Genomic DNA, 26,686 nt, shown 5'->3' with positions numbered 1-26,686 from the left:
GATTTCCTATTAAAACATTGCTGTGAAATGATTTAAAACCAGCAAAAGAAAAATCTCTGTAGAAGGATAATGAGAATTTCTGTGACTGTTTGAATAAAATGATGTCCTGATGAGACAGACAAAAAAAGACTTCACCAGAGGTTACAAGCAAAAGAAAAGGCTCTTCTCAGCAGTGAAAGGATTAATACTAAACGAGGAAATCAGAGAGAAAAACAACAAAATTCTATGGAAAAATGTGATGAGGTGATTGAATTGAATGTGAGGCTAACTTAGACTGTTAGAAAATAGGAAATCATGATGAGAAAGTAAGACTATTCAGAACAGTGAGGGCCTTTAGACCCAGGTCTAAAGGGTCACCACAGCAAGCCTAACAAGGGAGACTTGGCTCCTGCAGGCCGTGAGGGTTCTTCGTATAACTGCCAGACTGTTAGAGTGGTTTTTCAATTTGTGTTTACTTTGTGAGAAACTGCCAAAATGGTGTTTCTAAAATTAAGCAGAAAGCCCCAATGAAATAGAAAAGCAAAAGTTGTCAGCTATATGGACAGAGAATATAAGAGTAGTGTGAAAATATGTCTAATTTACTTTACATTGAGCTTATTTTGTTGGGGCTGATGCAGAAGTGACATTTTGTCCTCAAACCACATTTACAGTTTCTGAATAATGGGATTAGTATATTTCACCCAGAATTACCCCCAACAACCCTTAAATATAGTATTTTCTTGCCCTTTGGTCAAAAATAAAACTCTTATGGAGTCTTTTTTTTAATGGAAGAGATATCAGAAAGGCAATGTTTGGCCTGTGACCAATTCTCACCTCCCTCCACCAGAGACAAAGGTTCTCCAGAGTCCTCAGTAAAAAAGATGCCCAATGGGAGGAGATCAGTGTGGGGTAAGAGAAAGCACATGGACTTTAGAGTGTAGTAAACTCAGGTTGATGTCCTAGCTTTTCCATTAACTAGCCATGAAATTTGGGCATCTTGCTTGATATCTCTCAACTTTGATTTATTAATCTGTAAAAATTAAATGCGATGATATAAGGCAAATGCTTAAGCACCTGGCATAGTGGAAAAACCTAATAAATGTTAATTTTGATCTTTCTTTCTCTGCCGCACTCCCCTAAATAAGTGTGGCTCATCATTTAGCCTTTTCTTGATATCTTAAGGTTGTTGTTTTGAGCATAAGCAGTTACACTGATTTGTAGTAAATAATAATTTCAGAAGAAATAAAGATGAGTCAGTCTAATAAAGATAATGTGAGTCTCATGTTGCAATGCCTTTTGCACTCTTATATCTGTCTTTTCTTGTGCTTCCAGAATTAGTGTCACATTTTGCTACCGCCTGCCTCTAAAATAGTTACCACTTTCCTCTTTTATATTATTCTTTCCATTCTTCTATAAGCTAAGACAAGATAGCTTGTTACGGTATTGTAAAATCAGAGTCTCTAGGGTGTAAATGACCCTTACGATGAGTAGAGCAGCACTCAGATCCCTTAATCATGTATATGGTAGATATACAAATGTTAGATGAGCAAATGATTAAATAAATGATATTAATTTTGGTATCTCAGAAGACTTTTTGATTTCTTCTTGACTCTCAACTATATTCTTAAAAGATGCAATTACTGGATAAAATACTTCTAGATAAGTGAAAGATTGCTAAATATATGTGCATATTTTTTTATTTGAAACACTTGATAAAAATCAGTACAAGGTTTTTGAAAAGAAAGGAAAATGAAAATTTATGATGAATAAAAACCCCTGACATTACTCAGTAATGTATTTCTCATATTCTTTCTTTAGTGTATAAGAAAAAAAGAAAGTTGTGTCTTTAAAAGATTTATTGAGTTAATTGTAAAATGTGGCTGATTGAACGCATAAATTACATTCTTTCTGCCTGGAGGCCCCACTAATATTATAGTAAAAGATAAAGAGAATGGGAAGGAAAGGAAAGCAAATATTTTTTAAACTGAAGAGCAGATTATTGAAAGACAGTTGCCTGAAAGCTAAAACCTAAATTAGCAGGAAGAAGAAAATTGATGCTGCAGAACCCCAGAAGTTTCAAGAATTAGAGTTACCAGGTATCTCAGAAAATGAGAGTACAAGTAGGGCTGGAAAGAGAGGGATTGGTTGAGAGTCTAAATAAGAGGCAGTTTAGATGCCCTAGATCCCATCTGCTACATGTACAGCCAAGTGACTGCCCCTCCCCACCCACCCCCAGCAGAAGATAGGTGGTTGAACCAAAGTTACTTAGGACATAGAGAGACCAGGTACAGCCATACAAAATCATACAAAAACAAAATAATTAAGTAAAAATCTGTTCCTTAAACAAGGAGACACTCAGCCCCCTTCTGCTGTGAACCTCTGAGAAAATGGGCAGACCATGTTATACACTCCAGGCTTGGAGGATATAGGATTCCGTTCTTGTGGAACTACCTGTCCCAGGATAACAGACCTATAAATACTGACAGTTGGGATTCCCCAATAGGAAAGCTGAGTCTTCTCTGCTTACTCATCCAGATTGAAGGCTTTCACACAGAGTTTGTATCTAGCTTGTGATTGGACCAAGATTATGATACACTGTTTGATCTATCTATGCATCAATCTTAAGTATGAACACAAAGCCCTAGGTTACCACATATTTGAGGAAAGCCTACAATCTAAAATACAGAGAAAGAATTCAAAACAGAGACCATGCAGGAAACAAAATCTTTAAAAAATGTAATTTCACAGAGATGAGAAAATACTGTATCCATAAAACAACATACTATAAAAACAAAACATACAGGGAGCCAAAAAGAGCTCTTGAAAATTAAAAATATAACTGATGACATTAAAACCTCAGAAGAGGCCAACTCCAGTGACCTAGTAGTTAGTTCAGTGTGCTCTACTTCGGTGGCACAGACCTACACCTTCTGTTAGCAGCCACACTGTGCTGGCAGACCACATACTAAAACATAATAGAAGAAGATTGGCATGGATGTTAGCTCTGCGACTCTTCCTCAGCAAAAAAAAAAAAAAACCTCAGAAGAAGTACTGGAAAATGAAGTTAAGGAAATCACCTGAGAAGTAGGACAAAATCCAAAGAGATGAAAAGCAGAAGAAAAAAAATATAAGAAGATTAGAGGCTCAGTCCAGGACCAAAATCCAACAGAGAAAATGAATGGGAGGAAATTAGCAAAGAAATAATGCAAGAAATTTCACCCAAAGTGAAATACATGACTTCCAGATTGAAAAGACCACTAGTTTTTGCACAAAAAATGAAGTAAGACCTATACTAAGACACAGAAAATCAGGGATGAGAAGTTCCTACAAGTTTCCAGCAAGGACAAAACAGGTCATGTACAAAAATAATTAGGAATTAGTTGAGACTTTTCAACAACAGTGCCTGAAGTAGAAAACAATGGAGCAGTCCTTCAAAACCCTGAAGAAAAATAAGTTCCAACCAAGAATTCTATATCCAGCCAAACTATCAGTTAAGTATAAGGATGAAATAAAGATATTCTCTGACATACAAGGTCACCCTTTCCTAGGAAGTTGTTGGAATATATCCTACAACAAAATGAGAGAATTATGTGGGAAGAAGAGGAAGACATGGAATCCAAGAAATAGGTGAATCTAACCCAGGGGAGGGGTGGAAGGAATTCTTAGGATGAAGATGAAAGACAATCTCAAAATTAGAGCTGTATTATAAGCCTAGAGAGCAACCAGTTCAGATTAAAGCAAGAGGATGGTGGGTTTCAGGAAGAATGTCTCCAGTAGGAAGAGAACAAGAATCAACAATTCTTCATGTGTTTCAACTCGAGGAAATTCCACTTTAAACAGAAAGATTGACAATGAATTAATGATACATAAATAAGAAATTCAACTTAGGAAAAAAGTTATCTGAGTGAAAGAAAAACTTTGTACAGGAAAGCAAATATCATTATTTACTAAATAGCTTAGCTGTGAATAATATTTGTATAGTCATAATGAAAGAAACAGTATTATATAGTCAATAGTGCTGTGAACAGATGTTGTGATTCTCCCACTCTTTCTGAATACATAGTAGGATGTAACATTTCTTGGCTCCCTTGTGGTTGAGTTGGACTACGTGAATAGTTCTGGCCAATAAGTTGTGAGCAAAAGTCGTGTGTGTCACTTCCATGTAACACATTTCATATTGACGCAAGACCTTCCAGAGATCTTTTTTCCTCTTTGGCACTGTGACCTGCAGTGCTCTGTGCTGTACAATACACTAGGCACTATTTAAATTAAAATTAATTAAAAATTTAGGGACATCAGCGGCATGGCGGACTGAGCTTGTGTGGGTCTCTCTCCCCTCCAACACACAACAAAAAGGAGCAACCATATTCCATGAGAAAATACCCTAAAAGCACAAAAGTCCTCGGAGAGTCACAGCAGCCACACAATGGAGGGCAGAGAGGCTGGAGCCCCCCTCGGAGGAGCTGGAACTGGGTAAGAGAGAACTTCACTCCCTACTCTAAAGACTACAGTCACTGCCATGGGAGGCTCTGTGAGGGAAGTAGTGGGGCAAGGATTGCACATCTGTGGGATCACCCAGGACTCCCTAGGGTGCTTACAGCCTAGAGGGAAGCCCTCTAACAGGATGAAAGCTTTCGTGCAAGGGTGAGCTCATCAAGCCAAGACCCCAGGAGACCAGATAGCGAGAGCTGATCTGGAAACCCGGTACTGCACCCAGGAGAAAGCACCCTTGCCCTGACCCATGCCACACCATCTCAGCTGAAGGCAGAGGGCTCAGAATACGCGGCTCTCATCTCCCATCCAGTGGTGATAGGCTGTAATTGCAACTGAATAATATCACAAAGGGAAAGACCCGTCCTTCCAGCATCAGGCAGTTCATCAAATCTCCAGACCAGAGAGAAAACAACAAGCACCCAGATTTCAGTCCTGAGGATGCAGAAATAAGTGAACTAAATGACAATGAATTCAAAATAGCTATCATCAAAAAAAATCAATGAGGTAAAAGAGAATATAGAGAAACAATTCAACAAGTTCAGGAGCTACTTCACAAAAGAGATTGAAACTATAAAGAAGAATCAATCAGAAATATTAGAGATGAAAGACACAATGGAAGAGATAAAACAAAATGCAGATTCCCTGAATGCTCATGTGGACACCATAGAGGAGCGAATCAGCATAATTGAAGATAGACATGTTGAAATGCTCCAGACAGAGGCGGAGAGAGAACTAAGACTAAAAGGAAATTAAGAAAGTCTCCAAGAAATATCTGACTCAATGAGGAAATGCAACATAAGAATTATAGGTATTTGGGGCTGGCCCCATGGCCGAGTGGTTAAGTTCGCGTACTCCGCTGCAGGCAGCCCAGTGTTTCGTTGGTTCGAATCCTGTGCGTGGACATGGCACTGCTCATCAAACCACGCTGAGGCAGCATCCCACATACCACAACTAGAAGGACCCATAATGAAGAATATACAACTATGTACCAGGGGGCTTTGGGGAGAAAAAGGAAAAAAATAAAATCTTTAAAAAAAAAAAAGAATTACATGTATTCAAGAAGGTGAAGAGAAGGAGAATGGAGCAGAAAGCGTGCTCAAAGAAATAATAGCAGAGAACTTCCCAAATCTACAGAATGAGAGGCAAATGTGTGTGGAGGAAGCTTTCAGATCTCCTAGATTTGTCAGTGTAAAAGGACCTGCTGCAAGGCATATAGTACTGAAACTGGCACAAATGAATGACAAAGAAAGAATACTCAGGGCAGCAAGGCAGAAGAAAATAACCTACAAAGGAGCCCCTATCAGACTTTCAGCAGATTTCTCTGCAGAAACTTTACAAGCTAGAAGAGAATGGAATGACATATTCAAAACTTTAAAAGATAAAAATCTTCAGCCAAGGGGCCGGCTCTGTGGCCGAGTGGTTAAGTTCTCACACTCTACTGCAGCAGCCCAGGGTTTCGCCAGTTCAGATCCTGGGCACAGACATGGCACTGCTCATCCGGCCACGTTGAGGCAGCATCCCACATGCCACAACTAGAAGGATGTGCAACTGAGATATACAGCTGTGCACCAGGGGCATTTGGGGAAGATAAAGCAGGAAAAAAAAAAAAAAAAAAAAAGATTGGCAACAGTTGTTAAAAAAAATCTTCAGCCAAGAATACTCTATCCAGCAAAAATATCCTCCACATGTGAGGGAGAAATTAAATCTTTCCCAGACAAACAAAAGCTAAGGGACTTCCTAGCCACAAGACCTCCCCTACAAGAAATCCTCAGGAAGGCCCTCATACATGTAAAAAGAAAAAAGGGAGAAAGGAGTCACAAAGCAGAGAGTAAGGAGACAGATAGACAGAATCAGAATAGGATAGCAAATGTTCAGCTATAACATTAGGCTGATGGGAAGGAAAACACCAAAAACAAAGACAATCTTGTCACTTTAACCACAAACTCACAACACAAGTTGGACTAAGATATGAGAATAATAACTTTGGAGGGGAGGAGGAAAGGGACTGAATCAGTTTAGACTAAGGAAATAAGAGGCCATCAGAAAATGGACTATGTTATGCAAAGGTTCTGAATACAAACTTCAGGGTAACCACTAAACTGAAAACCAGACCAGAGACACAAAAAGTAAGTAAGGAAAAAACAAAGAAACATAGCATAAAAAACCACGTAATTCAATGGATAGGCCAAATCACACAGAATGAGAAACAAAGGAAATGCAGGAAAACTGGAAAACAAGTGATATAATGACAGTGTTAAGCCCTCATACATCAATAATCACCCTCAGTGTAAACTAATTGAACTCTCCAATAAAAAGGCACATAGTGGCAAAATGGATTAAAGAACAAGATCCAACAATTTGTTGCCTCCAGGAAACACATCTCAGCTCCAATGGCAAATACAGGCTCAGAGTGAAGGGGTGGAAGATGATATTCCAAGCTAATGGCAAACAAAAGAAAGCAGATGTCGCAATATTTATATCAGACAATGTAGACTTCACGATAAGGCAGGTAAAGAGAGACAAAGAAGGGCAATATATAATGATCAAAGGGACACTCCATCAAGAAGAAATGACGCTTATAAATATCTATGCACCCAACACAGGAGAACCAAAGTTCATTAAGCAACTATTAACAAACCTAAAAGAAGATAGCAAAAATAACACAATAATAGTAGGGGACCTCAACACCCCACTCACATCATTGGACAGATCATCCAGACAGAAAATCAATAAGGAAACAGTGAAATTAAACAAAAAACTAAAAAAGTTGGACTTATAGACATATATAGAACACTCCATCCAAAAACAGCAGAATACACATTCTTCTCAAGTGCACAAGGAACATTCTCAAGGATAGACCATATGTTGGGAAACAAGGCAAGCCTCTATAAATTTTAAAAAATTCAAATAGTAACAAGCATCTTTTCTAATTGTAATGCTATAAAACTAGAAATTAATTACAAGAAAAAAGCTGAGAAAGGGACAAAGATGTGGAGACTAAACAATATTCTATTGAACAAGCAATAGATCATTGAAGAAATTAAAGAAGAAATCAAAAAATACCTGGAGACAAATGAAAATGATAATTGCCATACCAACTCATATGGGATGCAGCAAGAGCTGTATTAAGAGGGAAATTCATCCCAATACCGGGACACCTTAACAAACAAGAAAAATCCCAAATAAGCAATCTCAAATTACACCTAACTGAATTAGAAAAAGAAGAACAAACAAAGCCCAAATTCAGCAGAAGGAGAGAAATGATAAAAATCAGAGCAGAAATAAGTGCTGTTGAAACAAAAAAGGCAGTAGAAAGGATCAATGAAACAAAGAGCTGGCTCTTTGAGAAGATAAACCAAATTGACAAACCCCTAGCCAGACTTACAAAGAAAAAAAGAGAGAAAGCTCAAATAAACAAAATCAGAAATGAAAGAGGAGAAATAAGAACAGACTCCACAGAAATATGACGGATTATAGGAGAATACTACGAAAAACTATATGCCAACAAAATGGATATCCTAGAGAAAATGGATAAATTCTTAGACTCTTACAACCTCCCAAAGCTTAGTCAAGAAGTAACAGACAATCTGAACAGATCAATCACAGGTAAAGAGATTGAAACAGCAATCAAAAGCATCCCAAAGAATAAAACCCCAGGACCAGATGGCTTTCCTGGGGAATTCTACCAAACGTTCAGAGAGGATTTAATAACTATCCTTTTCAAGCTATTCCAAAAAAAATTAGGGAGGATGGAACACTTCCTAACACACTCTACGAGGCTAACATCACTCTGATACCAAAGCTTGACAAGGACAGCACAGAAAAGGAGAACTACAGTCCAATATTGCTGATGAACATAGATGCAAAAATTCTCAACAAAATTGTGGCAACCCGAATTCAGCAATACATCAAAAGGATCATACATCATGATCAAGTGGGATTCATACCAGGGACACAGGGATGGTTCAATGTCCACAAATCAATCAACGTGATATACCACATCAATAATTGAGGAATAAAAACCACATGATCATCTCAATAGATGCAGAGAAATTATTTGACATGATCCAACAGCCATTTATGATAAAAACTCGTAACAAAATGAGGATAGAAGGAAAGTACCTCAACATAATAAAGGCCATATATGACAAACCCACAGCCAACATCATACTCAATGGGTAAAAACTGAGCACCATCCCCCTGAGAACAGGAACAAGACAAGGATGCCCACTATCACCACTCTTATTCAACACAGTACTGAAGGTTAGGCAGGAGAAAGGAATAAAAGGAAACCAAATAAAAGTGAAACTCTTGCTGTTTGCAGATGACATGATCTTATATATAGAAAATCCCAAAAGATCCACTGGAAAACTAATAGAAATAATTAGCAACTACAGTAAAGTTGCAAGGTACAGAGTCAACTTACAAAAATCAGTTGCTTTTCTATACTCCAATAACGAACTTACAGAAAGAAAACTCAAAAATATAATTCGATTTGCAGTCACAACTAAAAAAAATAAGTACCTAGGAATAAATTTAACCAAGGAAGTGAAGGACTTATACAAAAAAAACTATAAAACATTACTGAGAGAAACTTATAATGACTTCAAGAGATGGAAAGAGATTCCTTGGTCATGGATTGGAAGAATAAACATAGTTCAAATTTGCATATTACCCAAAGCAATCTACAGATTCAGTGCAATCCCTATCAGAATCCCAATGACATTCTTCACAGAAATAGAGCAAAGAATCCTAAGATTCATATGGGGCAATCAAAGACCCTGAATGGATAAGGCAATCCTGAGAAAAAAGAACAAAGCTGGAGGTATCACAATCCGTGACTTCAAAATGTACTACCAAGCCACAATGACTAAAATGGCCTGGTACTGGTACAAAACAGCCACATAGATCAATGGAAAAGAACTGAATGCCCAGAAATGAAACTACACATCTATGGTCTTCAATAAAGTTGCCAAGAATATACAATAGAGAAAAGACAGTCTCTTCAATAAATGGTGTTGGAAAAACTGGACAGCCACATGCAAAATATTGAAGGTAAATCACTGTCTCACACCATACACAAAAATAAACTCAAAATGGATCAAAGACTTGAAGATACATCCTGAAACGATAAAATTCCTGGAAGACAATATTGGTAGTACACTCTGACATCGAACTAAAAAGGATCTTTTCAAGTACCATGTCCTCTCAGACAAGGGAAAGGAAAGAAAGAATAAGCAAGTGGGAATTAATCAGACTAAAGAGCTTCTGCAATGCAAAAGAAACTAGGATCGAAACAAAGAGACAACCCACCAATTGGGAGAAAATATTTGCAAATCATATATCTGGCAAGGGGTTAATCTCCATAATATATAAGGATCTCACACAAATGAACAATAAAAAAGCAAACAACCTGATCAAAACGTGGGCAGAGGAGAGAACAGACCTTTTTCCAAAGAAGATGTCCAGATGGCCACTAAACACATGAAAAGATGTTCAACATCACTAATCATCAGGGAAATGCAAATCAAAACTACACTAAGATACCACCTTATGCCTGTTAAAATGGCTATAATCACTAAGACTAAAAGTAACAAATGTTGGAGAGGGTGTGGAGAGAAGGGAACCCTTCCACACTACTGGTAGGAATGCAAACTGGTGCAACCACTATGAAAAACAGTATGGAGATTCCTCAAAAAACTAAAAATAGAGCTACCATATGACCCAGATATCCCACTACTGGGTATCTACCCAAACAATTTGAAATCAACAATCCAAAATAACATATGCACCCCTATGTTCATTGCAGCATTATTCACAGTAGCCAAGACATGGAAGCAACCCAAGTGCCCATCGACCAATGATTGGATAAAGAATATGTGGGTGTGTGTGTGTGTGTGTGTGTGTGTGTGTATGTACATATATATATATGTATATTACCCAACGCAATCTACAGATTCAGTGCATACACACACACACACACACACACAGTGGAATACTACTCTGCCAGAAAAAAAGACAAATTCATCCCATTTGCAATAACATGGAAGGACCTAGAGGGAATTATGCTAAGTGAAATAAGCCAGTCTGAGAAAGACAAACACCAGATGATTTCGCTCATGTGGAATATAAACAAGTACTGGGACAAAGAAAACAGTTCAGTGGTTACCAGGGGAAGGGAAGTGGGCAGGGGCACTGGGCGTGAAGGGGAGCACTTATGTAGTGACAGTCAAGAAATAATATACAAGTGAAATCTCACATTGATGTAAACTATTATGAACTCTGTAAAAAAAAACACACACACACACAAAGAAAACATTAAAATGAGTTGCAGGTAAAAGTAAAAAAAAAAAGAAAAAAAGAAAATTTAGTCCCTGAGTTGCACTAACCACATTTCAAATGCTTAATAGCCACACATGACTAGTGCAGAACAACGTAAATTAAAACATTTCAATTATCTTAGAAAATTCTGTTGGGCAGTGTTGCTCTAAATGCTGGTTGTTTTATCACCTGGGCTCCAGAGTAAGGACAAGGGTGCAGAGCAAAGCCTTAGCCAGCCTGAGGTGGTCGTGTCATTTGATTGAAAAATTAAGCTTTATTGTTTGACCCCCCTGAAGTTTTTGAGGAATGTTTCATTACAGCATAATCCAGTTCATCCTGACTTATATGGAAATCCTGGGTTTACACTCCACTTCTGATACCACCTTTTGCATTGGGCTAGGCTAGGTTATGCTAGTCACAATCTGAAGAAGCTTGTGTGGCTGTTTTATAACTATTATAGAGTTTCAAAGGAAACTTTCATCAATTAATTGGAGCACACACTGCAGAAAGATTCTACTATAATTACTTGGGCTTAGTAATGGCTGAGTGGTTGGAGATAAATTACGGTCAACAGTCTTAAACAAGGCTAACCTCAGAAAAATGACTTTCATGGAATGTCTAAATTAACAACAAAAAATAATGGAGGGAATATTTGCTTGTGTTTATAAAGATCCTCCTTTTGAATCCAAGTGATCATTTATTCCATCTTTTTTTTTTACCTGGCACCTGTGCTAATATCTGTTGCCAATCTTTTTTCTTCTTCTTCTCCTCCTCCTCCTCCTCCCCCTCCCCCTCCCCCCTCCCCCTCCCCCTCCCCCCTCCCCCCTCCCCCCTCCCCCTCCCCCCTCCCCCTCCCCCTCCCCTCCCCCTCCCCCTCCCCCTCCTCCCCCTCCCCCTCCCCCTCCCCTCCTCCCCTCCCCCTCCCCCTCCCCTCCTCCCCTCCCCCTCCCTCCCCCTCCCCCTCCCCCTCCCCTCCTCCTCCTCCTCCCCCCCTCCCCCTCCTCCTCCTCCTCTCTCCTCTCTCCTCTCTCTCTCTCTCTCCCCCCCCCCACCCCAGTACACAGTTGTACATTCTAGTTGTAGGTCATTCTAGTTGTGGCATGTGGGACACCATCTCAGCATGGCCTGACAAGTGGTGCGAGGTCCGCACCCAGGATCTGAACCAGCAAGACCCTGGGCCGCTGAAGTGGAGCTCGCAAAGTTAACCACTCAGCTGCAGGCAGGTCCCTATTCCTCTATCTTTTGATAGAACTGGTGCAAGTACAGAGTGAGAATGAGGCAGAGGCTGGTTGTTAATGAGGGCATTTGTGAAGTGTAATAGTTTACCAAATGTTTTCCCATTCATCTTATTTGAACTTCATAGTACTCGTAGCAGGTAGGCAGATACAGAAACCAAGAATTGGAAATGTGAAATTATTATTTAAAGTTATGTGATCTTCTAGAGGAGGAATTGGAACTTGAATACAATGCCATCTGATTCCAAGTCCCGACTTCCTTCCTTCCCACCCTTGGCTTCTCTGCTCCTTTCTTGGTAGGGAGGCTTTCAGGAGGAGCTCCTCCTTTCCCTGGGAAGAGTGAGCCCTTATGTAGCCAGCATCCCAGGCCAGGGCACAGAGCTCCCAGCCTGGTAATTACATATCTAGCCAGTGTACTTCTAGTCATCCTTCTCTGTGAGAGCCGATGTTCATACACCATAGCATCTCCTCCTGGTAATAATAGGAATCATAGTAAGAGTAGCAATTGTAATAGCAGATAACACTTCTATGGGGCTTACCTATGTGCCACATGTTGGCACATAGATAATCCGAGAATTTTCTTATGTTGGTTCATTAGGTGCTATGATTATCCTCATTTCACAATTGAGGAAACTGTGACACAGAAAGGTTAAGGAAGTTGTGTAAGATCATATAGCTGCAGAGCCAGAACCCACGCCCAGGTTCTGACTCTTAGTCCCAACTTTTAACAACCACATTAATTCCTTAAACTATACACAAATAGAGCTAAATGTTACCCTATGTATTAGTGAAAAACTATTTTGTAATAAGAATTGCAAATTTCATCCTAATAGAGGAATTTAGATTAGATATTTTAAGAAATCAGTTTAACAAGAAACAATGCTGCCAGTCTACCAATTGATTCATTTTCTGAATAGATACAAATTTTTAATATAATTTATTCAATTGAATAAGTAATATTATTGAGGACTTAATATATGCTTCGGCATGAGCTAATCATTTTGTATGTATTAGTTCATTTGATTCTCACAAGAACGCTTGATATAGCTACTGTCGTTATCCCTGTTTCATAAATGAGAAAATTGAAGCTTGGTCACCCAGCTAGCAAGAGCAAAGCTGAGATGTGAACTCAGCAATCTGAGTTCAGAAACAACATTCAAATATTTAGATAGCCACCTTTAGAATTTCAGAATTAATTATGATTCCAGAAATTTTCCAAATCATCTCTGTCGATTTTTGCTGGTTTTATTGAAACACAATTACTGTATTTTTTCCCATCTAGGTTTATGTTCCAGATGAAAAAAATGCAATTTTGGGAAGAAATACAAATAAGCAAGTTTTCGAAGGCTTGACAACCGGACTTCTCAAAGTCAGTGCTGTGGTTTTTGGCTGTCTGATTGCCAGTCGACCAGATGGAAACAGCCAGCTGGCTACATCAAAAATATCAACACAGGAAATGAAAAACAAACCCTCACAAGGTGATGCTTTTAACAGTCGAGTTCAGGACCTCATCAGGTAAAATTGCTAGATTTCTTACAATTTTCTTCTTTGTTAAAAAAAATTAAATGAAAATAATTTAAATCTCAGGGCCCATGTGATGGCAGTGCTTCTCACAGCACCATTCACAAATTCCTGGTAGAGAATACACCACATTTTGTAGAGAGAGAAGGAAAATCGTAGTCATGAAAAGCAATATAGTTAGAGCTCATCTGTCATTCTTGATATTTAGATATTTGATATTAATATATGTAGTATCCAAGCTTTTATAACTTTCTTGCTATCAACTCTTTCCAACTCAGAATTTCTTAGAATTCCCCTATCTTAGGTCATCTCTGGTTATAAATTTGGTTCAGACTTAATAATAATAGCTACCATTTATGGAGCACCCGTTATTTGTAAGGTATTATAGTAGAGGCTTTGCAGCCCTATAAATGTAAGGTTTCTAATTCAGACTTCGTAGGTGAGGAAATTCCTCAGAGAGGTTAAGTGCTTTGCCCAAGGTTATGTAATAAATAAGTTTAAAAGTAGGTAAGAGAGTTGAGACTGGAACTCAGATCCAGCTGGACTCCCAACACCTGTATGCTTTCCCCTACACAAATGTGGCAATTTCTGATGCCTGTTGAAGGTCAACTCTGCTTCCTTCTAAGGTCACCTTTTCTCCAGGGAAATTTACTCGTACTTTGACATCTGAACTCACTTTCTCTTGTGAATTTTGAATCACGTAGGACATTTAATTACCCAACAGGATTCCATCTGGTGTTAATCAATTACCTGTCCCATGTATTGCCAACTCCTCTGTAATCTGCACTGATCTCTGGCTTCCAAAATCCAGGCAATTTGTTGCTCTCTGAAGCTTGGAGGTTAATGGGAGAAAGAGAGTGCCCTCTTCTGCATTTGCTTTTTTCACAGTTCATAAATTTCCTCTGGTTTCTTGTAGTACTTTCTTGGGAACAGTTGTTTCATTGAGTATCTTTCTTAGGCTTGATTACTTTGTTCACTTATCCCTTCCATCTGCCTGCCCTCTTTCCCCAAGCATATTTATTGCTGGAGAATACTAGGCCCTGCGGGTCCACAACCATTTATCATATAGCACTTGACTTTTACCCTCCCTGGCCTTTCTCTCAGTTGCTTGATCCCATTCAATTTCCCCATGTCTTTTTGGTCATTGTAGAACCTCGCCCTCTCTGCTGATGAATGCCGTTCTGTCCCAGCATTCTCCCTTGGGCTGCCATGTGATGCAGCAACCCTGCATTCTTGTCGTTCAGATAGCTTAGCCACATGCCTCGACTGTGATGAGGTGGAAGGCCTAGCCAAATGCTTCAGTACAATTCCAGTGGGCCTTCTAGGAGAAAGTACATACATTTTCACATATATTCTTATAGTTACCAGATCCTTCATAAAGGAGGAAAGTATTGGGGGAGAAAAAAACAGTGGTAATCTGCTAAACCAGATAGTTCATATAACTCAAAATGGATGATTGACAACTACCGTATTTTAGAACAAAACTTTGTCACTCTTTTTCTGACTTGAACCACTTTTGGTGAAAGTTTTTTCTTACAGATAATGTATGTGTTGTTACTTTGCTTGATGATGCCTATGTGTAAAACCACAAACCATATCTCAAATCTACCTAATGAAGCAAACAGAACATGTTTAATTATTTCCATGCTTGCTTTCTCACCTTCTCAGATGTGAACTCACAAGAAATCTCACTCTACTCTCTGCTGCAACCTGGGCATTTTTTGTCAATTTATATCTCTAGTGTTTCAAATTTAAGTGGAAAGAGTTCCAACACAGTCTTTGGTGCTGTTCTTTGGCCCATACCCCTGAGGTAGAGCTGGAGCAGGGCACCCCACCCTGACATGTGTCCCTTCCTCATCTGGTGTAGAAGAGGCAAGAGTGTCTAACAGAGATGAGGAAATAACAGTATTTATTCTCATTATTTTACATGGTTCAGTCCAGTTTCTAAATATAAGGGATTCTTGTAAATATTTATCAATTCAAAGTATGGTCACCTGTACTCACTTTGTGCCAGACCCTGCACAAGGTCCTGGGGGAAAAAAACAAAAGACCTTTGACAGAATATCCAGATAATATTGTTTGGCTGTCAAACATCAGAATTTTTTTCTATAAAATGAAAATATTAGCAGTTACAGTGTTTAGCATAGTTCTAGGAAAGAATACTGTTTGTAGGATAGAAGCAAATTGCAATTTGAAAAGATGCTGATTTGAAATTTGTTCAGGAAATGGACCAACCCTGAAGCTCCACAGTTTTGTTTTTTTCCAGTTTTATTGAGATTTAGTTGACATACAGCATGTGTAAGTTTAAGGTGTGCAATGTAATGATTTGATACACGTATATATTGCGAAATGATAAGGTTCTATCATATTGTGACAACCGCAATAAGGTTAGTTAACACCTCTATCACCTTCCCGTGTGTGTGTGGTGAAACATTTAAGAGCTACTCTCTTAGCAACTTTCAAGTATATTATACAGTATTGTTAACTATAGTCACCATGCTGTATCTTACATCCCCAGAACTTATTCGTCTTATAAATGAAAGTTTATACCCTCTCACCAACATCTCCCCTTTTCTCCCAACCCCCTAGACCCTGGTAACCACCATTCAACTCTCTATTTATATGAGTTCAGCCTTTTTTAGAGTCCACATATAAGTGAGATCATATTGTATCTGTCTTTTCCTGTCTGACTTATTTCACTTAGCATAAGGAGGCATCACAATTGCTGATTTTAAACTACATTACAAAGCTATAGTAATCAAAAAAGTATGGTACTTGCGTAAAAACAGACACATAGACCAATGAATCAGAATTGAGAGCCTAGAAATAAACCCACGCATATACAGTCCACAAATATTTAACAAGGGAGCCAAGAATACTCAATGGGGAAAGGATAGTCTCTTCAATAAATTGTGCTGGGAAAACTGGATAATTACATACCGAAGAATGAAATCAGATCCCTATCTTAACACCACTCACAAAAATGAACTCAAAAATGGATTAAAGACTTAAATGTAAGACCTGAAACCATAAAACTCCTAGAGGAAAACATAGGGGAAAAGCTCCTTGATAATGGTCTTGGCAATATTTTTTGGATATGACACCAAAAGCACAAGCAACAGAAGCAAAAATAAACAATTGGGACTATATCAAACTTAAAAACTTATCCCCAGCAAAGGAAACAATCAACAAAATGAAAAGGCATCCTATGGAATGGGAGAAATTATTTGCAAACGATATACTGGTAAGGGGTTGATATGCAAAATATTTAAGGCTCTCCTACAACCAGTAGCAAAAAAACAAATAATCCAATTTAAAAATGCACAAAGAAGCTGAATAGACATTTTTCCAAAGACACACAAATGGCCAACAGGTACAGGAAGAGATGCTCAGCATCACTAATCATCAGGGAAATGCAAATTAAAACCACAATGAGATAACACCTCACACCTGTTAGAATGGCTGTCATCAAAAGCACAAGAGATAATAAGTCTTGGAGAGGATGTGGATAAAAGTGAACCCTTGTGCACTGTTGGTAGGATTATGCATTTGTATAGCCACTGTGGAAAACAGTATGGAAGTTCCTCAAAAAATTGAAAAAATAACGATCATATGATCCATCAATTCCACTTCTGGGTATATATCCAAAGGAAGTAAAATCACTATCTCAAACAGGTATCCACACCTGCATTTTTATTTCAGCATTATTCATAATAGTTAAGGCATAGAAATAACCTAAGTGTCCAACATCAAATGAATGGATAAAGAAAATGAGCTAGCTAGCTAGATAGATAGACAGACAGACAGACAGACAGACAGACACACACACACACACACAGACACACAATGTAATATTATTCAGCCATAAAAATGAAGGAAATGCTTCCATTTCTGACAACATGGATGGACTTTATGCTAAGTGAAGTAAGTCAGACATAGACAAATACTGTATGATCTCATTTATGTGTGGAATCTAAAAAAAACAAACTCACAGAAACAGTAGATTGGTGGTTATGAGGGTCTGAAGAGTGGGGATATGGGTGAAATTGATCAAAGGGTACAGATTCCATTTATAACATGAATAAGTTCTGGAGATGTAATGTACAACATGGTGAATATAGTTAATACTTTACGGTATCTTTGAAAATTGTTAAGAGTGTAGAGCTTTAAAGTTCTCGAGAGGCACACACAAAAAAATTGTTACTATGTTAGGTGATGGAGGTGGATAACTAAACCTTATTGTGGTAATAATTTTGCAATATATACATGTATCAAATGATCACCTTGTACACCTTAAACTTACACAATGTTATAAATCAACTACATCTCAATAAACCTGGAGGAAAAATAATGTTAGTCCTTCATCTTTCAGGTTGCAAATGCTTTCTGTTTGTTATCATTGCCTTTTTAAATGTTTAAATTTTCTATTATTTTATTTTGAAGTATATCAAAATACACCTAACAAAATTATCAACACCTATGTACCAACCTATTTTTCAGTAACTGATAACATTTTTCTATATTATCTTAGATCTTTTTTCTTATTAATAAGAAACCAAATGTTGCAGATACACCTAACCTCCTCAACTCCATCCCTTTCACCTTATTGTCTCCCAAGAGGTAAATCAGTATTTTAGGGGTTGTGTATATCATTCCCATGCATGTTTTTGTCAATTTTATATATATATATATGTATTTATGTGTATATAAATATATTTGTGTATATAAATTTCATTTATATGTATATTTATGTATTATATATATCCATAAACAACATACCTACTTTCTTTATTTTGTGTATTTAACCTTTACATAAATGGTATACTATTTTGTCAATTTCTGTTTTAACCTAACATGTTGTTGAGATTTATTTATGTCCATGCATATAGATCTGATTAATTCATTCTAACTGCTCTACAGATTCTATTAAATGAATAAATTCCCAGTTTGTATATTCATTTTCCACCTGCTGGCAATAGTTTCTACTTTTTCACTATTTCAAACAACGAAATCTCAAGTTTAAATGCCTACAGTAGCAATTTGTGAATGCTATGATAAATAAACTTTCAGCTTTACCAGGTAATACCAAATTGTTCTCCAAATAATTATACAAATTTCACTTCTGATCAGCAAAGGATAGGAGTTCCATTTCCCCATATCCTTATCAGTGTTTTGTGTTAACACACTTACTAATTTTTGTCAATCTAATGTGTGTGAAATGGCATTTTGTGTTGTCTTCATTTACATTGTGTTTATCAGTAGTGAAGTTGAGCATTGTTTATCAACCTTCATATCAATCAGAATTCAGTTGTAGGAAACAAAAGCCACTGTAACTATTTTAAGCAGAAAGGATTTAATACACAGAATTAGGTGCTTACAAAATTAGTGCAGGGACTGAAAGAGCAGGTTCTAGACTAGATCTCCGGGAATGACTCCCAGAAGAACACTACAGAACTGAAGAGCTGCAAAATCTGTCAAAATCAAGAGCTAGTATGTCTATCAAAATCATGAATTGTACTCAACCGTTGGAATTGTTCAGTTCAGTAGCTCACTGCCTTAGCCTGGCCCAGGAATGAGAAGCTCCCACTACCACAGATATTGCCTCCAGAACTACACTACGTCCGCTAGATCTTCAGCCATCAAAAATACACGCTCCAGATCCTGTCTTTCAACCTCCAAAATACTAGTGAATGCATTTACAGATGTGAAGACCTCTAAAAAGCAATCCCTGAGCCATTGAGCCAAAATTAGACCCTCCTGCTAAGCTGTAGTAATACTTTGAACATAGCTCTTGCAGAGATTATTATGTGTCAGTCTCTACCTTATGAGGTCCTTGAGGTTAGGATCAGTGTCATATTTAGAAATAATTGAATGGATGAATGCATGATTACAAATAGTTATGCCCAAACTTCTTGCATTATTTATGGGATAAATGGTGACATTCACTTAAGCAATATTCAGAAGAGGAGATTTTAGGAGAAGAGACAATGAGTTTTTGTTTGGATTTATCCATGTAGGGGTACCTTATGAACCCCAAGAGGAAATATCCAGAAACTAGAACTTTAGGAAAGAAGTTCAGAAAAAAAGTAGCCTTGGGGATAATTAGGAGTTATTAACATTCAAAGATAGTTGAAACCATGGAATTTCATGAGTTTACTAAACCTAGTTCAAGGATGGAACCCTGTTGAACAATATTTCAGTTGGGGTGAGAGTGAATGTCTGAACAAGGGTAGACAAAGAAGAGGCAATTACTCTTTATGTATCACTATATAACTATATAACTATATATATATATATATATATATATATATATATATATATATATCCCTGTATATCCCTTTCAGTTTAAAAGTTCCAATGGCAAAAAGCTACAGAGGAACTCATTTTAAATCTCAAATGGTAAAGCAAATGGAGAGGCCTATTTACTGCAGCATTCACAGCAGCATATTTCCCAGAATGCACATTCCAAGAAGACCAGGAGGTTTTCTACATTAAAGCTTTTCATCCTGGATAAGATAACAGTCTCAACATTATAATTTCAGCATAACAGTTGCAATGTAACAGATATGTTGCCAATGATAACCAATATCCCTTAGAAGATTCTACATTCTTCCCTCAAAGCTATGAAGTGGGCAAAATGACTTTCTCTGCCCTGACCTTTTAGAGCCGTTTAGTTTCAGCATCTTCTTAGGCAGTCATCTAAAGATTGCCAGCACAGTGATTCAAGACCCAGGCAGTTTAGAAAAACGTTAGTCTGACTCATTAGTAGGCACCATAGTCGGCCCCCAATAACCAAAAGAGTCCATATTCAGAAAGGACTGCCTGCTCAACAGAGGTCATTTTGGTTTGGTTTGGTTTTTCTATACTTTTTATTTCTTTACTGATTGTGGACTCTTTCTTCCTTTCTTGCTATTTCAAGACCAGTACAGGAAACCCATTCAAGCCATTTTCATCTTGAGACTGGATGGTTTTGAAGCATTGTGTGGTCACTATTAGTCTGAGGAATTGTCTCAGAAAAAATTTTTCATCCTTGTTTAAAAAACTCAGACCTCATTGAGGACCAAAAGAATTCCACAGAGAAGGAGTATATTTAGTGGAAAGGACACTCTTATCAGGAGTCAGAAGACCTTAGGATATTCCATCTCTCCTGCCTGGGCTAGTGCTTCACCCTCCCTGAGCCTCAGTTTCCTCATCTATCAAATGGATATACTAATATCAATGCCCACATAGTGAATTTGGTTTTCTCATACTGTACTGGTGGGACTGTAAATTGATTCTAGGTTTTTAGAAGGTAATGGGGCTATACATATCAAGAACTCTAAAAATATGCATACTCTTTGACACAGTAATTTCACTTCTGGAAAGTAATCTGAAATCTGATAAGGATTTGTATGAAAAATATTCATCACAACATAGTTTATAATGGTGAATATTGAAAACTACCAAAAAGTTCCAAAAATATTCCACTAGTAGAATATTATTCACCCATTAAACAATGATATTTATGTATGTAATCAGACCTCTAGAATCTAGATCATTTTATAGGAAATACATAGTCCAAAAAATATATATTAAATGACATGACAGGGATATAACCAGCAGAATTTAGATTGTGGGAAACTGTATAAAATAAACCACAAGGTTTCATTAACAAATAAATTTGCAAAGGAAAAGAAAGAGATGGAAGGTTAACCTGCAGATTAAGAAGAGACTTAAAAAGATACGTCACCCAATCATAATGTGCAGTTCTTATTTGGATTCTAATTTTTAAGAAACTACTAAAAACGTTAAGACATTTATGGTACATTTGGAAATTTGAATACTAGTTATTTGATGATATTAAGGAATTATTGTTCTTTCCAGATGTAATAATGGTATTGTGGTTATGTTTTGTTAAAGTTGTTATTTTTTAGAGATACAAACTGAAAGATTTGTGAATGAAATGATATAATGTCCTGGATTTGCTTAAACATTATGCAAGGTAGATGTGGATGGATAGAATTGGTCATGGTTGATGGTGGTCAGGGCTGAATGATAAGTTCATGGAGGGTTGTTATTCTATTCTACTTTTGGTTTATGTTCAAACCTTTCAATCATACAGCTCTTAAAGATTTAAAATACAATTCTTACAAAGATATTTTCATTATATAGAAGGGGCCTAAAATAGTCAAATGAATGACAGAGTGACGTCAGCAACATGGTGGCGTGAGCTCACCCGGGACTCTCTCCCCTTCAAATTACAATGAAAAGGAGCAACTGCTTTCCAACCAAAAAAAAAAAAATACTAATAACAGAAATCATCGGAGACCCACAGCAGCTAAACAACAGAGGGCAGAGAGGCTGCAGCCGCCCTCGGAGGAGCTGGAACGAGTAGGAGAGAACTTCGCTCCCTCCCGTAGAGACTGGGATCGCTGCCGCAGGTGAGGGAAGGAGCGGAGAAGGGGCCGCGCGTCCAGGGATCGTGCAGGACTCCTACCACCCATGCAGTGGAAACCCTCTAATGGGGGAAAGCCTTCACGTGGGGGAACCCCAGCAAGCCGGGCCCGGTAAACCATTGAGTGAGAGCCCATCCGAACCCAGGTCAGGGTGCAGGAGAAAGTGCCACTCCTCCCCCAACCCACACTGCATGCTGCCTTCATGGCTGAAGGCGGAGGACTCAGAACCCACAGCTCTCCACCCCTATTTAGTGGCGACAGGCTCTAACTGCAACCAAATAATAGCATCATGCGCAAAAACTGCTCCTCTACCATCCAGCAATTTATAAAAGCTCCAGTCCAAAAGGAAAACAGTAAAAATATAGAAGTATGTCCTGAGGACTTGGAAATAGTTAAACTAAGTGAGGATGAGTTCAAAATAGCTATCATCAAAATACTCAATTAGGTAAAGGGAAATATGGAGAAACAACTCAACGAGTTCTGGAGTTACTTCACAAAAGAGATTCAAACTATAAAGAAGAGTCAATCAGAAATACTAGAGATGAGAATTACAATGGATCAGATAAAACAGAATATGGATTCCCTGAATGCCCGTGTAGACACAAGAGAGGAGCAAATTAGTATAATCGAAGATAGACAGGCTGAATGGCTCCAGACAGAGGAAGAAAGAGAACTAAGAATTTAAAAAACTGAAGAAAATCTCCAAGAAATAGCTGACTCAATGAGAAAATGCAACTTAAGAATAATCGGAATTCCTGAGGACGTGGAAAAGAAAATGGAGCAGAAAGCGTGCTCAATGAAATAATAGAAGAGAACTTCCAAAATCTAGGGATTGAGAGAGGAATGTGTGTGGAGGAAGCTTTCAGATCTCCTAGATTTGTCAATGTAAAAAGACGTACTGTAAGGCATATAGTAGTAAAAATGGCAAAAATGAATGACAAAGAAAGAATACTCAGGGCAGCAAGGCAGAAGAAAATAACCTACAAAGGAACCCCTATCAGACTTTCGGTGGATTTCTCTACAAAAACCTTACAACATAGGAGAGATTGGAGTGACATATTCCAAGTTTTAAAGGATAAAAATCTTCAGCCAAGAATACTCTATCCAGCAAAAATATCCTTCAGATATGAGGGAGAAATTAAATCTTTCCCAGACAAACAAAAGCTGAGGGACTTTTTTGTCACAGGATCTCCACTACAAGAAATCCTCAAGAGGGCTCTCATACCTGAAAAAAGAAAAAAAGGGAGTAAGGGGTCATAAAACACAGAGTAGGGAGACAAATAGATACAAGCAGAATAGGATAGCAAATATTGAACTATAGCATTAGGATAAAAGGAAGGAAATCATCAAAGCAAAGACAGTCTTATCACTCTAACCACAAACTCACAACACAAGCTGGAATAAGAGATGAAAATAATAATTTAGGAGGGGAGGAGGAAAGGGACTGAAACAGTCTAGTCTAAGGAAGTAAGAGACCACCAGAATATGGACTATGTTATACACGAGATTCTGAATACAAACTTCAGGGTAGCCACTAAACTAAAAACAGAACAGAGACACAAAACATAAATAAGAAAAAATCTGAGAAAGACAGCATAAGAAATTGTAGAAGTCAATGGGTAGGCTAAAATACACAGGACAAGAAACAAAGGAAACGCAGGAAAACCAGAAAATGAGCAACAGAATGACAGCATTAAGCCCTCATGCATCAATACTCACCCTCAATGTAAACGGATTGAAATCTCCAATAAAAAGACACAGGGTGGCAAAATGGATTAAAGAACAAGATCCAACAATTTGTTGCCTCCAGGAAACACACCTCAGCTCCAAGGACAAACACAGGCTCAGAGTGAAGGGGTGGAAGACAATACTCCAAGCTAATACCAAACAAAAGAAAGTAGGTGGTGCAATACTTATATCAGACAAAACAGACTTCAAGATAAGGCAGGTAAAGAGAGACATAGAGGGCCAATATATAATGATCAAAGGGACACTTCATCAAGAAGAAATAACGCTTATAAATATCTATGCACCCAACACAGGAGAACCAAAGTTCATTAAGCAACTATTAACAAACCTAAAAGAAGATAGCAAAAATAACACAATAATTGTAGGGGACCTCAACACCCCACTCACATCAATGGACAGATCATCCAGACAGAAAATCAACAAAGAACCAGTGGATCTAAATGAAAAGCTAAAACAGTTGGACTTAATAGACATATACAGAACACTCCATCCAAAAACAGCAGAATACACGTTCTTCTCAAGCGCACAAGGAACATTCTCAAGGATAGACCATATGTTGGGGAAAAAGGCAAGCCTCTACAAATTTAAAAAAATTGAAATAATAACAAGCATCTTCTCTAATCATAATGCTATGAAGCTAGAAATTAATTACAAGAAAAAAGCTGAGAAAGGGACAAGGATGTGGAGACTAAACAATATGCTATTGAAAAAGCAATGGATCATTGAAGAAATTAAAGAAGAAATCAAAAAATACTTGGAGACAAATGAAAATGACTACGTGTCACACCAATTCATATATATTAAGAGGAAAATTCATCACAATACAGACACATCTTAACAAACAAGAAAAATCCCAAATAAGCAACCTTAAACTACACCTAACTGAACTAGGGAAAGAAGAACAAACAAAGCCCAAACTCAGCAGAAGGAGAGGAATAGTAAAAATCAGAGCAGAAATAAGTGCTATTGAAACAAAAAAGACAGTAGAAAGGATCAATGAAACAAAGAGCTGGCTCTTTGAGAAGATAAACCAAATTGACAAACCCCTAGCCAGACTTACAAAGAAAAAAAGGAAGAACGCTCAAATAAACAGAATCAGAAATGAAAGAGGAGAAATAACAGACTCTGCAGAAATATGACGGATTATAAGACAACACTATGAAAAACTATATGCCAACAAAATGGCTAACCTAGAGGAAATGGATAAATTCTTGGACTCCTACAATCTCTCAAAGCTTAGTCAAGAAGAAGCAGACAATTTGAACAGACCAATCACAAGTAAAGAGATTGAAACAGCAATCAAAAACATCCCAAAGAATAAAACCCCAGGACCAGATGGCTTTCCTGGGGAATTCTACCAAACTTTCAGAGAGGATTTAATACCTATCCTTTTCAAGCTGTTCCAAAAAATTAGGGAGGATGGAACACTTCCTAACACCTTATACGAGGCCAACATCACACTGATACCAAAACCTGACAAGGACAGCATGCAAAAGGAGAACTACAGGCCGATATCGTTGATGAACATAGAAGCAAAAATTCTAAACAAAATTTTGGCAACCCGAATTCAGCAATTCATCAAAAGGATCCTACATCATCATCAAGTGGGATTCATACCAGGGACACAGGGATGGTTCAACATCCGCAAATCAATCAACGTGATACACCACATCAACAAACTCAGGAATAAAAACCACATGATCATCTCAATAGATGCAGAGAAAGCATTTGACAAGATCCAACAGCCATTTATGATAAAAACTCTGAACAAAACGGGGATAGAAGGGAACTACCTCAACATAATAAAGGCCATATATGACAAACCCAAAGCCAACATCATAGTCAATGGGCAAAAACTGAGCGCCATCCCCCTGAAAACAGGAACAAGACGAGGATGCCCTCTATCACCACTCTTATTCAACATAGTACTGGAGGTTTTCACCAGAGCAATTAGGCAAGAAAAAGGAATAAAAGGAATCCAAATAGGGAGGGAAGAAGTGAAACTCTCGCTGTTTGCAGACAACATGATCTTATATATAGAAAAACCCAAAGAATCCATTGGAAAACCTTTACAAGTAATCAACAACTACAGCAAATTTGCAGGGTATAAAATCAATTTGCATAAATCAGTAGCATTTCTATACTCTAATAATGAAGTAACAGAAAAAGAACTCAAGAACACAATACCATCCACAATTGCAACAAAAAGAATAAAATACCTTGGGGTGAACTTAACTAAGGAAGTGAAAGACCTATACAACGAAAATTACATGGCTTTTCGGAAAGAAAGGGATGATGACATAAAGAGATGGAAAGACATTCCATGCACATGGATTGGAAGAAGAAACATAGTTAAAATATCCATTCTACCTAAAGCAATCTACAGATTCAATGCCATCCTAATCAGAATCCCAATAACATTCTTTACAGAAATAGAACAAAGAATCCTAAAATTCATATGGGGCAACAAAAGACCCCGAATTGCTAAAGCAATCCTGAGAAGAAAGAACACAGCTGGAGGCATCACAATCCCTGACTTCAAAACATACTGCAAAGGTATAGTGATCAAAACAGCATGGTACTGGTACAAAAACAGGTGCACAGATCAATGGAACAGAATTGAAAGCCCAGAAATAAAACCACACACATCTATGGACAGCTAATCTTCAACAAAGGAGTTGAGGGCATACAATGGAGAAAAGAGAGTCTTTTCAACAAATGGTGCTGGGGAAACTGGAAAGCCACATGTAAAAGAATGAAAATTGACCATTCTTTTTCACCATTCACCAAAATAAACTCAAAATGGATCAAAGACCTAAAGCTGAGACCTGAAACCATAAGGCTTCTAGAAGAAAATGTAGGCAGTACACTCTTTGACATCAGTATTGAAAGGACCTTTTTGGACACCATGTCTTCTCAGAGAAGGGAAACAATAGAAAGAATAAACAAATG

The 26,686-nt window shown here is 37.8% G+C and overlaps 1 protein-coding gene across 50 annotated transcripts in view; it reads left to right on the top strand.

Annotated features, from left to right (window-relative positions):
- Positions 1 to 26,686, top strand: part of SCAPER (S-phase cyclin A associated protein in the ER) — a 521,075-nt gene that overhangs the window by 432,353 nt on the left and 62,036 nt on the right. For all 50 annotated transcript variants that reach the window (XR_011438966.1, XR_011439156.1, XR_011439026.1 and 47 more), the window contains 1 exon segment: positions 13,312 to 13,544. Coding sequence is in view for 47 of the 50 variants with exons in the window: in XM_070267830.1 (XP_070123931.1) it covers positions 13,312 to 13,544 (233 nt within the window). In the remaining 3 variants the exon portion in view is untranslated.

Source organism: Equus caballus, chromosome 1 (assembly GCF_041296265.1).
Source record: "Equus caballus isolate H_3958 breed thoroughbred chromosome 1, TB-T2T, whole genome shotgun sequence".
Classification (NCBI taxonomy): domain Eukaryota; kingdom Metazoa; phylum Chordata; class Mammalia; order Perissodactyla; family Equidae; genus Equus; species Equus caballus.
Note: the sequence above shows the minus strand (reverse complement) of the source record. Positions and strands in the feature narration are given on the sequence as shown.